This window comes from Ictalurus punctatus, chromosome 9, assembly GCF_001660625.3.
Source record: "Ictalurus punctatus breed USDA103 chromosome 9, Coco_2.0, whole genome shotgun sequence".
In the NCBI taxonomy this organism is placed as follows: Eukaryota; Metazoa; Chordata; class Actinopteri; order Siluriformes; family Ictaluridae; genus Ictalurus; species Ictalurus punctatus.
The window spans coordinates 2146107-2160000 of NC_030424.2; the positions used below are offsets into that span (position 1 = coordinate 2146107).

General features: G+C 43.2%; 1 protein-coding gene across 2 annotated transcripts in view; it reads right to left on the reverse strand.

Moving 5' to 3' along the window:
* Positions 1-65: 65 nt before the first annotated feature.
* ccdc85ca (coiled-coil domain containing 85C, a) overlaps positions 66-13894 on the reverse strand; it is a 43831-nt gene continuing 30002 nt past the window's right edge. The window contains exons 4-7 of one of the 2 annotated variants that reach the window (XM_017476401.3): positions 13456-13557; positions 6653-6748; positions 5908-6006; positions 66-3763 (exon numbers count right to left, since the gene is read on the reverse strand). In XM_017476401.3, the coding sequence (XP_017331890.1) occupies positions 3674-3763; positions 5908-6006; positions 6653-6748; positions 13456-13557 (387 nt within the window). In that variant the 3' untranslated portion in view covers positions 66-3673. The remainder of the gene's footprint in view (positions 3764-5907; positions 6007-6652; positions 6749-13455; positions 13558-13894) is intronic. The other variant, XM_017476402.3, reaches the window with a different exon arrangement.

Consider the following 13894-nt stretch of genomic DNA (forward strand, 5'->3'; position numbering starts at 1 on the left):
TTTGAGCCCACAACCTTCCTCTGCCTTTACCCTTCTCGAAATGCCAATAAATGCACAGACACAGCTTTACAAAGAGTGTACATTTTATTTTCAAATCATCTACAGGAAGTGCACCGAGTTTCATCTCGACAGCTTTTCATTTCCTAAACGAAACCTACAGTACAGTTCTTATGAAAAAAAAATAATAATAATTATTATTATTATAAAGGCATGCTAGTTACAGATATTCTACAGGAAAGAGGTATTTACACAGCGAGTTCTCCTACAACAGTTTGCTCGGGTGGCACAAACACTTGAGTTAGAGATGCTCACGTCACATCCTCGCTCACGAACGAAGCAGTGCATTTGAAAGAAACGTTAGGAAAATAGCAGTCTGGGATTCAGTCGGGGGTTTTTTTTTTTTCCTTTTGTGCTCTTTTTTCAAATTAACAGAGATTGACCGCTCATCTTTTAGAGCATCCTTTCATTTCATTTTTTGCAGAAATATCAAAATAGACATTTTTTTTTAACCTTTCAAACGATCGCTGCTCGTTTTTGTTCAGTCACATCCCAGACGTAAAAAACAAACAAACAAACAAAAAAAAGATTCAAATAAAAATTAAAATAAAAAAAAACACACTTCCACAAGACTGCCAAAAGCCACCTGCTGCATCTTGGCTCAAAAACAAACCGATAAAATTCATCAGATTTTAGATCAGATCAGCATCGATGACCTGCCTTTACAACAAGGAGAATTTGAAATTTCAGACTTGGCAAAAACATTTCACTTCTGACGTTAATTTTAAAAAAAAACAAACAAAAAAAATAAATAAACGATTATGGCTTCTCGAATTATTGTACTTCAGTTAAGAACTTTGCTTATGTGCTCTTACTGCATGTGTGTGAGAGTGTGTGTTTGTGTGTGAGAGCCAGAGAGCTGCTGATGTTCCAGAAATGTCCGACTCATTCATGTCAAACCCCCCCCCCCCCCCCCCCCCCCCCCCACCACCACCACCACCCCCCGGCTCCAAACACGGAATTCTGGGATATTTTGGACGGTACACTGCCAGCCAAAAGTTCATTTCAGTCACTCTTCATGCTACAGATAACAATAAACCCACGGCGCTGTTAAACTCTGGATTCTGATTGGTTAGGAGGTGTCGATGCGTTATGGTTTCTATAGTAACAGTGTGCGAAGAGACTTGAATCGCTGATGCTGTACACAAATGACCGAAAAAAATAAAATTTTATTCCATACTGGGTGTCCATGTACTGAATTACTTATTCACGCTCAGGCATGCTCTCTGCACCCAGTGTATACTAATAGGAAATCACGGTTGTCATGGTAACGTTATATTTTGACAGGTTCATCTGCTGTTAAATAAATCACAGAGACTCTGATACCGAACTACGCGTTGCATCGATTTACGATTAAATGATAGCTTGTCTAGGAACTTGGGATGGTGTGAGAAAATGGTGGGGATTTTATTTATTTATTTATTTATTTATGCATAAATCTGCATAATCGTGCATATTCAGCAATTCCTGGATATATATTTTTTTTTAAATAAAAAAGGTGTAACGATTTTTGCTCTAGAGCCATTTTTAGTTTTACTTCGACCCACTGTGCTCGAAAACGTCCGACTGGCAGTGTACGGAGAAATCGTCGGAAAGTTCTGAGGGAATCGAGGTTAGTCATGTGACCACGAGACACGAGGCGCTCTCCTCACCGTCCCCGCGCTCGTTCGCATCACGAAGGCGGCGATGAGCAAAATTTCCTGAGCTGCCAGAAATGAAATCCTCACACGTTTGCTCGTGATCTTTTGTGACAGAAATAAATCTTTTAAAAAAATGAATAAAACAAAATTTGAAAAAAAAAAAATCAGAGCACGGATAAACATCATCGAGACATTCCAGTTTCAAAACACTCTGGTTAGAGCTTTGCACAAATGCAGCAAATATCTTTTGTGGCAGTTCCGGGTCTCCCACACGTGGCGAGAAGACCTTAAAGGTGCAGTTTGTCATTTTTGGAGCCCTACGAAACGTTACAAAAACCAACACACCCACCTCGGGTGAAACTTAAATACCTCATTAGTTTCCTTTTCACTGAAAACGGACATGATCTGGGCCGTTCCACTTGGGGGCGGAGCCTATTTCAGGCCCAGAAAAGTGTCGATTAAACCTGAAATGGGAAGAAAAAAACAACCAAAGAGATCCCGATGCAAATCAACATCGTCATATTTCAAACGCAGTTTTCATGAGCTGTCTTTGTAATACGATTGCACATAATACAAACTCTTGAAAAGAAAAAAAAAAAAGAAAAAATTACAAACCGCACCTTTAAACAGCACGCGTTTCCGTATCTACGCAAGACTTCATACGTGACTCTGCGGAATCTCATGTACATGTACGACAAAAAGTCTGCCGAGAGACCTCATAAACCAGTCCTAACCTTACGTTCACACTGGCATTATGTAATCGCGTGTAGTTTGTCTCTTGTGGGCGTGGCCTGTTTTTTTGTTTTTATACGTTTCGGTTCCAATGAGAAACGACAGTAGCGGTATATATTTAGCTTCCGAGTTTTATTTCTCTTCGTGATGTCTCTATTTTTGTTTGAATGGATTGAGAGGTCAGGATGTAAGCTTTCAAAGATGACGCATCACGAGGACGTTCGGATTCGTCACTTCGACGGCGTCGTAGCTAATTCACGTAGAATCGATCGGAATCTCGAAAGCCGCTTTCTTTTGGCGCTCGCTAGCGTGAACGTACGGCTAGTCCCGCAGCGTAAACAAGTCGGCTACGTGTTTCCAGACAACGTTAAGACCTCGGACGGACGGAATTCGGAAACAAACCCCGGTTCAGACGTCTGTGCTGGATCTAAAGCTTCATTAGTACGGGAGTTTGAGCTTTTAACTTAAGACCACGTAACTAGCCAATGCTAAGCCACGTTACACGGCGTTAAAGGGTCTGACTGCATGAGTTCATACAGCTTTAGGATTTGAACACTTTATCATTTACAAATGATTGTCAAATCGGTCGAAAAGAAAATGCAGAAATGACACGATACAAGGGTGATGGGGTCGAGTCGAACATCTGAGTTCGTCCAGAATGTGTCCTCAACAGCCAAAGACGGGTTGGTTTTTTTGTTTTTTGTTTTTTTTTTTTTTTGGGGGGGGGGTTAAGAAAACACTGCATGGTCTCTTCTAACACCGAGTGTTTATATCTTGGGAAAAATACCTAAAAATGGAAGCAGACGTGAAGAAAAGGAGTGAAGCAATCCCTGGCGTGTACTCGAGTGAACCTCTCTAGAGAAGAGAGGAAGAGAGGGTCGATTGCTACATCTCGATCCGTGTCCGTCCTTCACGATGGTTTGGTTTATTCTCCTAAAGTAGGTCTTTACCGCTTTAGGATCATTTCCGACTTAGCGAATGACCCGAGTCGGGATTTCTAACTACAAGCGGTCTCCGTTAGATAATGGATAACACTAGCTGCCGTAAATCCTTGTTGGGTGAGTGGACGAAAAAAAAAAAAAAAAAAAAAAAAAAAAGTCAGAATGACCCTAAGTTACGCTAAAACATGGCTGCCGGCACGGAGCCGTAGGAGTGCAGGTTTGTATACGCCGATTGCTTTCTGGCTGAAGTTGCGCCGGTTCTGGACGGACTGGCGCGTTGGTGCGTGCTGCTCGAAGCCAGAGCTACATCGGGGCTTTGAACTGGTTTCCGGAGAGATGCTGCCGGATGGACGGCTTGGAGCCTGCTGCGTCACCGAGCTTACGCCACACCACCTGAACACAGAGTAAAAGAAACCGAGAATGGGGGGGGGGAGAAAAAAAGAGGGAGGTGTTACACACTGCTTTTGTCGCAGAGACAGTGGAGTAGGCGGCGGGGGTAGATTCGGTGTATCTGGAGAGAAGAAAGGACCCATTGTAGCTGTGTGTCATCTCTGTGATTGTGCCCTTGACAGGCGAGAGGGCCCCGAGTGCACAGGGAACCGCGCGGCTCTGCAGGTCCCACAGTCCACGCCGGTCCCATGGGTTCAAGAAGAGGCCCTTCTTATTAAACCTGCCCCAATCTGCCCTAATCAGACCTACTCTGGGGTTTTTTTAATAAATAAATAAATAAATAAATAAATAAAAATACTGCACAGATATATTCATCCCCTTCACCTTTTCCACATTATGCAGCTTTAGAAAATATAATCTACATAAAATCACCCATAATAGGAGGAAAAGTATTCACCCCCACTGCTCTAACGCCGCCCTAAATTAATTCTGCGCCACGCGTTTATCATCGGAAGTCACGATAATTAGTTGAGAGGAGTCAACCTGTGTGCAGTGAAAGTGTCACATGATCTCAGACTTTCCAGATCTCAGAAGAATCCAGACTTTGTTAGAGCAGACAGCATAACGAAGACCAAGGAGCCATCGAAATAACGATACACTGAACGTCTCATTAAATCCGTTATTTAAAAAGTGGAAAGAAAAAAATGTACTGCATCCGCGATTGAATTGAAACGTTTTCAGGTGCCCCTTGCGCAGACCAAAAGGTCAGTGACTGGCGAAAGAGTCCGAGAAGCAACCGAGAGGCCGAGGGGAACTCCGGTACCCTAAAAGAAGTTGTTCAAAGGACAACCATAGACTGGACACTCCACAAAAGGTGGCAGACCATATGAAACCCTATTTGAAGTTTGTTGGACACTCAGCAGACATGTGGGAAAAGGTTGTTTCGTCTGACGAGACCAAAATAAAAAAAACTTTTTGGCCGTGGTACAAAGCGCTGCATTTGGCAGAATCCCAAGAGTGCTCAGGAACACCAACCCCTGCGGCGAAGCATGGTGGTGGTAGCATGTCGTCTTTCTGGTTACTTCTGGTCCGACTTCCCTTTCTGATAGAGGGCCTCATCTGGGCAGAGACACGGTTGTGCAATGCTGACCCACACTGTTCTTATCCAATCTGCCCCGCCCTGCTCTTATCCAATCTGCCCCACTCTGCTCTTATCCAATCTGCCCCGCTCTGCTCTTATCCAATCTGCCCCGCTCTGCTCTTATCCAATCTGCCCCGCTCTGATCCTATCCAATCTTCCCCACTCTGCTCTTATCCAATCTGCCCCGCTCTGCTCTTATCCAATCTGCCCCGCTCTGCTCTTATCCAATCTGCCCCGCTCTGATCCTATCCAATCTGCCCCGCTCTGCTCTTATCCAATCTGCCCCGCTCTGCTCTTATCCAATCTGCCCCGCTCTGCTCTTATCCAATCTGCCCCGCTCTGCTCTTATCCAATCTGCCCCGCTCTGCTCTTATCCAATCTGCCCCGCTCTGCTCTTATCCAATCTGCCCCGCTCTGATCCTATCCAATCTGCCCCGCTCTGCTCTTATCCAATCTGCCCCGCTCTGATCCTATCCAATCTGCCCCGCTCTGCTCTTATCCAATCTGCCCCGCTCTGCTCTTATCCAATCTGCCCCGCTCTGCTCTTATCCAATCTGCCCCGCTCTGCTCTTATCCAATCTGCCCCGCTCTGCTCTTATCCAATCTGCCCCGCTCTGATCCTATCCAATCTGCCCCGCTCTGTTTGTTCTTGTTCTGCTATGCAGCACTGCACAGCTCAGAGGAGCCCAATAGACCCACATTGTTCTCAGCGCTAAAGTTATTTTAATTACTCTGACGGCTGCGCTATAAACTCCACAGAGACCCTCTAATAAAACAGCGTGAAAACCAGGTCATGCCAGTGGGGTCACTGAAACACTGTCCTCAATCAAAGCCAGGGCAAATCTGACAGGAAAACAAATTCGGGTCCTTTAGAACGGCCTGCTCCTGATTATATAAATGAATATTCATCAGGGCGGCCTGTTCCCACTCGTTCCCACATGCTGCTTTACGACACAAGAGGCAAAAGTACAAATCCAGGTTCACCACCTGTAGAGTCCGGACTCACGTTACACATTTCCCTCACGATAGCCTTCTCTTTCTCACTCAGATCCTCCTCGTAGTCCTCAGGAATCTGTCTGTCCAGGTTCTCGTGGACCTCCAGTACCTGAAAGAAATGGAGAAGAAAAAGCCTAAGATTGGGATGCATCACTGCACCAAAGCCTGGTTTAAAAGTAAAGGCACTCTGGATTGGACGGAGCACAGGAAAAGTTCGGAAGAAAAAAAATCGCTGTCCAACAATACTTTCAAGCATATCTGAAGCGCGATGAATCGCATAGTGTGAACCTCTCCGTGACTAGCCGAGTACAACGACGAGGAACAAGCAGTACGAGTCCGAGAGGCGTTTAAAATCGATCTGCTGGTCACGCGCAGCAGATCCCTGAATCCAGTTCATCATCCGTCTATTTGTGTCGGAGGGCCAGGGCAAAATTTCAAGGCAGAAATACACGACATTATTCTTCTCACCTTTTATTTAATTTAATAAGGACATTTGAAGGATGTTGCTGAGACAGAGACATAAATTTGTTTATTCGTTTATTCATTTATTTTTAAACACAAGCAAGGACGTTTAAAATGGGCCAACGTGCCGACAGGACACACGAGCTTCTTCTTCTTGCTGTTTTCGATGAAACACTGACGTTACGTACGCCTCTTCTTGTATGCACATAAATTTGGGTTGGATTTGAGCAAATCAAACGAACTTTCTGTGAAGTGCGTACGAGTTGAAACAGTCTTACACGTGCAGAATTTACCTTCATGGCATGAACCAGAGCCTCCGGCTTCTGAGCAGATGTTATGTAGGGAGCGACGGGCGAGGGCAGGTCTCCACCCGGGAGTCGAGCGGTGCCCTGTGGAGAGAAATACACACCGAGTGATGACCGCTAGTGTTACAGTCACGTTTTCGGAGAGGATGTGTGTTTTTCTGAAGGGGTTAAACCGTCTCATCGTTGCCAGTGCCGCCCTCACGAGCACCCAGCGCATCAACAATGAGTTCTTTGAGAGGGTTAGGCCTGGCGAGGCCCTGTTTAGACACAGCCTTTTGAGTTTCGTTCTAGCGTTAAATCCACAACAATCGAGCCCGCATTCCATCAGCGGGGGCCGCGAGCTGAGCGCTGAACGGGAGCAGCTCCTCGCTTTCAGCCTGCGTTGCTCGTTTACAGGCGCCAGAACACTCGCGTCAGGCTGGAACTGGGGGCATTTCGCACATTACTCATACGGGAACGCCCACGGGCACGAGGCTGATCACATTCACAAAGGACCATGATGAAATCCCGTCAGTTACAATTTACGACCCAGAGGTGATTCACCACTTATGGGCCATGTTCCAATCCCATCCGATGAAAATGACTGCTACAGTCGAATTCACTAGGCCAAATAGCAACTTACCTTCCCGGAGCCAATCAGCAAAATTTAACAGGAAGAAGCACAGTTACAGTCCTTAACACTAGTAATCCAGGACCACACGTAAAATACACTCTACTACACTATAATATACTACTCCACTATACTACAGTAACTTAAACTTACTACCCACAGGCCACACTCAAATATACTCCATTATATAGAATACGTGTATAGTATAGTACATTTACTATCCAGAGGCCACACTCAAATATACTCCACTACACTATAGTATCGTAAATATAGTATAGTTCATTTATTATCCAGAGGCCACACTCAAATATACTCCACGACACTATAGTAAATATAGTATAGTAATATAGTATAGTAAATTTATTATCCAGAGGCCACACTCAAATATACTCCACGACACTATAGTATCGTAATATAGTATAGTTAATTTACTGTCCAGAGGCCACACTCAAATATACTCCACGGCACTATAGTAAATATAGTATAGTAATATAGTATAGTAAATTTATTATCCAGAGGCCACACTCAAATATACTCCACGGCACTATAGTAAATATAGTATAGTAATATAGTATAGTTCATTTATTATCCAGAGGCCACACTCAAATATACTCCACGGCACTATAGTAAATATAGTATAGTAATATAGTATAGTTCATTTATTATCCAGAGGCCACACTCAAATATACTCCACGGCACTATAGTAAATATAGTATAGTAATATAGTATAGTAAATTTATTATCCAGAGGCCACACTCAAATATACTCCACGACACTATAGTAAATATAGTATAGTAATATAGTATAGTAAATTTATTATCCAGAGGCCACACTCAAATATACTCCACGACACTATAGTAAATATAGTATAGTAATATAGTATAGTTCATTTATTATCCAGAGGCCACACTCAAATATACTCCACGACACTATAGTAAATATAGTATAGTAATATAGTATAGTTAATTTACTGTCCAGAGGCCACACTCAAATATACTCCACGACACTATAGTAAATATAGTATAGTAATATAGTATAGTAAATTTATTATCCAGAGGCCACACTCAAATATACTCCACGACACTATAGTATCGTAAATATAGTATAGTTCATTTATTATCCAGAGGCCACACTCAAATATACTCCACGACACTATAGTAAATATAGTATAGTAATATAGTATAGTAAATTTATTATCCAGAGGCCACACTCAAATATACTCCACGACACTATAGTAAATATAGTATAGTAATATAGTATAGTAAATTTATTATCCAGAGGCCACACTCAAATATACTCCACGGCACTATAGTAAATATAGTATAGTAATATAGTATAGTAAATTTATTATCCAGAGGCCACACTCAAATATACTCCACGACACTATAGTATCGTAAATATAGTATAGTTCATTTATTATCCAGAGGCCACACTCAAATATACTCCACGACACTATAGTAAATATAGTATAGTAATATAGTATAGTAAATTTATTATCCAGAGGCCACACTCAAATATACTCCACGACACTATAGTAAATATAGTATAGTAATATAGTATAGTTAATTTACTGTCCAGAGGCCACACTCAAATATACTCCACTACACTACAGAAAATTGACACTGCAGGGGTCAGGGGTCATACTCAAATACACTATATCATCATCATCATACTATAGTAAGTGTACTATCTGGAACCACGGTCAAATACCCTCCACTATATTATAGTAAATCTCCACCACTCAAATACGCTCCACTATACTGGGGACTCAGTGGGCCATGCTCTAATTGAACATTAATTAGTAAATGTATCCAATTAAGACGACGTACACAAGACCACATTACTTCTGCATTTGCACTTTATCTGTCTTCATTCTGTCCGAGGCTTAAAGTTACATCTTGAATTTAAATTTTTTTCTGTCAGTCATGGCAATTTTTATTTATTTATTTATTTATTTATTTATTTTGGGGGGGGGGACGGGGGGACGGACAAACACCACACTAAAATCCACTCCACTGGGCCAAACCAAAACATTCCTTGCTAGCTAGATGCCGTCGTTCTTGAGGGTGATGTGCGTCTGCGGAGAAGTTTACACGATCTTAAAATGGAATCTTGAAATGCATACATAATAAGGGTGAGAGGATTAAATAATCATCCCGTGTCGCTGCTGTGGCAACATGATGTGTCACGGGGAACACGTGTGCGAGTGGCTCAGAGGGAACGTTTAATTACACGGCATTAGTGTTTCTATGAGGTTCCGGCCAGCTGAGCTTCTCTGGAAACATCATCATCTCCATTAGTCATGTGATGTACCATCACAATCCACACACACACACACGGCTGAAGGAGTAAATTTCCATAATTCCACCTGGATCAGGTCCTAACCATCAATTCGAAAGCCTCCATTTGGTTTGGATGGCCTCCCAGGTTCAGTCTTGAAGCCTGAATGATGTATTAACCATTTCAACACTGTCGAGTGAGATGCTACGTATGTATGTGTGTGTGTGTGTGTGTGTGTGTGTGTAAATCGTCAAAACAAACAGACCTATGATGAGGCAGTGCTTTGAGTGCCAGATAAACTCGGAAGAGTCTGACCTCTGAGCCACTTCCGTCTTCAACAGGCTTATAGAGGACTAAAAAAAAAAAAAAAAAAAAAAAAAAAAAAAAAAAAAACCCCTTGGTGGCTATAATCCCCTGTTAAGAACGACTAAGAGCTCTGCACAGAAAATCCATATGGCAGATTAAGCCTCAGGTGATAAACACAACGTATTTGGCCTTGTGCAGGACGCGTCAGCGGAGAAAGCAGAGGAGGACGATCTCAAAAACTCGTCATGACGACGTTCCCGACTGCACCCGGCGTCACAGCAATCGAGCGATGAGACAAATAAACGCTTACAAATACGCCTTTAAAATGGAACCGCAACAAGATCGTCTGTAATCTATAGACAAAGCGTCATCAGAAAGAAAGAGAGAAAGAAAGAAAGAAAGGGACAGAGAGAGAGAGAGAGAGAGAGAGAGAGAGAGAGAGAGAGAGAGAATGCTAGAGAGAGAATTCTAGCTGTCCAACATGGACATCTTCGTAAGAAGTAAGGAAGGCAGAAAGAAAGGAAGAAAAGAAAGAAAGAAAGAAAGAAAGAAAGAAAGAAAAGACTGAGATGGAGCGAGGAAAAAGAAAGTAAAGGGTGAGGGAAGGAAGGAAGGAAAGAAGGAAGGAAGAAAGAAATAAAGAAAGAAGTGAGAGGGAAAAGACTGATGGAGGGAGGAAAAAGAAAGAAAAAGGGGATGGAAGAAAGAAAGAAAGAAAGAAGTGAGAGGGAAAAGACTGATGGAGGGAGGAAAAAGAAAGAAAGGAGACAGAAGAAAGAAAGGAGTGAGAGGGAAAAACAGATGGAGGGAGGAAAAAGCAAGAAGAAGGGGACAGAAGAAAGAAAGAAAAGAAAGAAAGAAAGAAGTGAGGAAAGACAGATGGAGGGAGGAAAAAGGGGACAGAAGAAAGAAAGAAATACTGAAAGAAAGAAAAGAAAGAAACAACTGAGGGAAAAACAGATGGAGGGATGAAAAAGAAAGAAAAAGAAAGAAAAAGAAAGAAAAAGGGGACAGAAGAAAGAAAGAAAAGAAAGAAAGAAAGAAAGAAAGAAAGAAAGAAGTGAGAGGGAAAAACAGATGGAGGGAGGAAAAAGAGAGAAAAAGGGGGCAGAAGAATGAACGAAAAGAAAAAAAGAAGTGAAAGGGAAAATACTGAGATGTAGGGAGGAAAAAGAATGAAAAAAAGGAAGGAAGGATGAACTGAGAGGGAAAAGACAGATAGCGGGAGGAAAAAGAAAGAAAAAAGGGGGAAAGAAGGAAGGAAGGACGAAAGAAGTAAGAGGGAAAGACAGATAGTGGGAGGAAAACAAAAGAAAAGGGGGAAGAAAAAGAAAGAGAAAAGACTGAGAGATGGTGGGGGGGGGGGGAGGGGGGGGGGGAAACAGAAAGCTAGAGAGATAACTGACATTTCATAAGAAGAAAGAAAGGCAAAAGAAAGAAAGAAAGAAAGAAAGAAAGAAAGAAAGAAAGAACGAACCTACACTGGTTATTATTCGTGTTGTTATTGTGCTTTTGGGAAAATCCCATTGTCCCATATCTTCACAAAGAGCTCCACTGGGGTCGTGTCAGTGAAAAAGCAGGCTAGAGGAAAAGGAAGGAGGAGGAAAAAAGAGGAAGAGTTCTTCACATTCTCATGTGAGCTCCAGTTGAGAAGCGATCAGCATGAGGTCTGTGTGAGTGTCTGTTCCTCCTGAGGTTCCTCCTGAGGTTCCTCCTGAGGTTCCTCCTGAGGTTCCTCCTGAGGTTCCTCCTGAGGTTCCTCCTGAGGTTCCTCCGGTCAGCACACCCACAGCTCTCAGCATTGTTCCATCACTAATGCCCGAGTTCTCAAAAATGTTCCACAGACCCAGTCACGTTTATTTCAGGAACGTCAAACTCAAGTGAACAGTCAAACTTTATAAAAAGACAACAAACAAACAAACAAACAAATAAATAAATAAATAAATAAATAAATATAACGGAGAAGCGCTCTTCGCCCTCACCCTTAAAACAGCCGTTTAAAACCTCTGGATGAAACCCACCGCGTTTCCTAATCGAGTTCTCCTACTCGACGTACAGAACTAGGCCGAGAGTGCTGATTTAGCCTGTCACGGCCAACGAGCGCTCTGATTAGCTAAAGCAGGGAGGGGGTTAACATCCACAGGGCTGATCGTGACCTTTTTTTTCAAAAGGAGGAGAGGCGGAGGATAAAGAACAGTACCTCAGGGAAAGGAACAAAGTAAGAGAGAGACAGAGAGCAAGAGAGAGCGAGAGAGAGAGAGAGAGAGAGAGAGAGAGAGAGAGAGAGAGAGAGAGATGGAGTGGGCGGTGATGAAGGAGACAGGAAGACGGGCTAAATAAAGAAATGTTCATTTCATGCTCCGTCTCGTTAAGCCGTGTGCCGCAGCGGATGGATGCTGGAGGCATGAAAAGCCTCCACGAGAAGCTAAATAATCTCACGCGTAGATGTTTTATTGCTGCGAGTTATTACTCGAGTCTGAGAGATGTTTACCCGGCGGCGCAGGGTAGTGTCACTTGGAAAGGACAAGCTTGCGTGAGACTGTCAAAACTGTCTGGGTTCGAACAGCTCCAAAAAAAAAAAATGTTTTAATTGTTTAAAAAAAATAAATAAATTTTTAAAAAAAAATACAATACACTTCTTTTTAAACCCAATTATTTCTCAAGTCAGTTTTCCCCCTATTTCGCTTGTGCGAAGTCTCCACAACAGCAGGGGGCAGTAGTCTAGAGTCAAACGGTGCCGTTATTGTTTTCTAAGGCGGAAGGACTCGAGAACCTTGCCCTCGACACCCCTGGGACGAACTGGAACTGGAGCCTTCTCACCTAACACCCCACAAAATGTAGTGGAAAGACTTCGCAGAAGAGAAGAGAAGAGTGGAGCGCGTTGTAAAAGAGAAAGTGAAGGAAAATAAAATCTATAACGGGATGTTTAACAAGCACAGACGAGTGTTCTTAAAGATTTGTCCTCGTGAGCTGATCAAGAGGAACGGAAGACCATCCTGACCACCCAGAAGGAAAAGCCAATGCCAGAAACGTCGCTCGACATCAGGAGGATCCGGACCCAAAAGACTCCTGGCTGTAGGGTGAATATTTAGACAGCTGCATCGATCGGGACCAGTGCAGTAACGTCAAGGAGAGAAACGTGAACCCGGTGCTCCGAGATACGCGTACACGCGCATCTCTCTGTTTATACGCGGTTATGAAGTTACAGGCTTACGTGATCCGAGTTAATTTCGTTAACCCCGAGCTTCCTGCCGGTCAGATCACGGTTAGCGGCCAGGCTCTGATCTCCGAGACGCTTTGTACTCGAACAACGGTTCTCCTGCAGAGATCAGACCCCTGCGCATAGGCAGGAAATCACCCCAAAGATGAAACTCTCAACAAACCCCCCCCCCCACCAGAGACTTTCAAACAAAAGGGCTGACGAACGATGTGAGACGACGTCGGCGACGTGCCGCGTTTTCATAAAGCGACAGGGATACCGGATAACGGCGCGCCGTTTCGCAAATTAAAAATACACCGTATTTTAAAAAACGGTTTAAAAGCCGACGAGGTCGGAAAAGCGAGAGGAAAAAAAAAAAAAAAAGTCCGTACGTACGTTCTGTAAGGCGTCTTGCTGCTTGGAAAGCGCAGAGAGCTGGGACTCGGAGTGATACAACGACAAGCCTTTCTTCAGCGTCTTCAGATCGCCGACGTTCCCCTGGTTAACAGAGCAAAGACAAAAAGACACAAATACGTCCACGTTAGTGAAAGCGATTGGAACGGATACGCAACCCATACCACAATTAACCAAGGACAGGAAATTCCCATAGCGGCACATCCATAAGCGTTTTTATTCATTGGCTTAACTGCACAGCCCTAATCTGGTATGAATAAATTGTACACGAATAAACTTCCTGGTTTGAACAACGGCGCTTAAAAGGCAACACAACCTAACGTATAAGCCGTCTGTTTTATCGATACAGATGCATCATACTGTCTATATGATTCGGAGCGAAATCGGTGACGGCGGAGAAAGAAATAGCGGAAAGCAAACG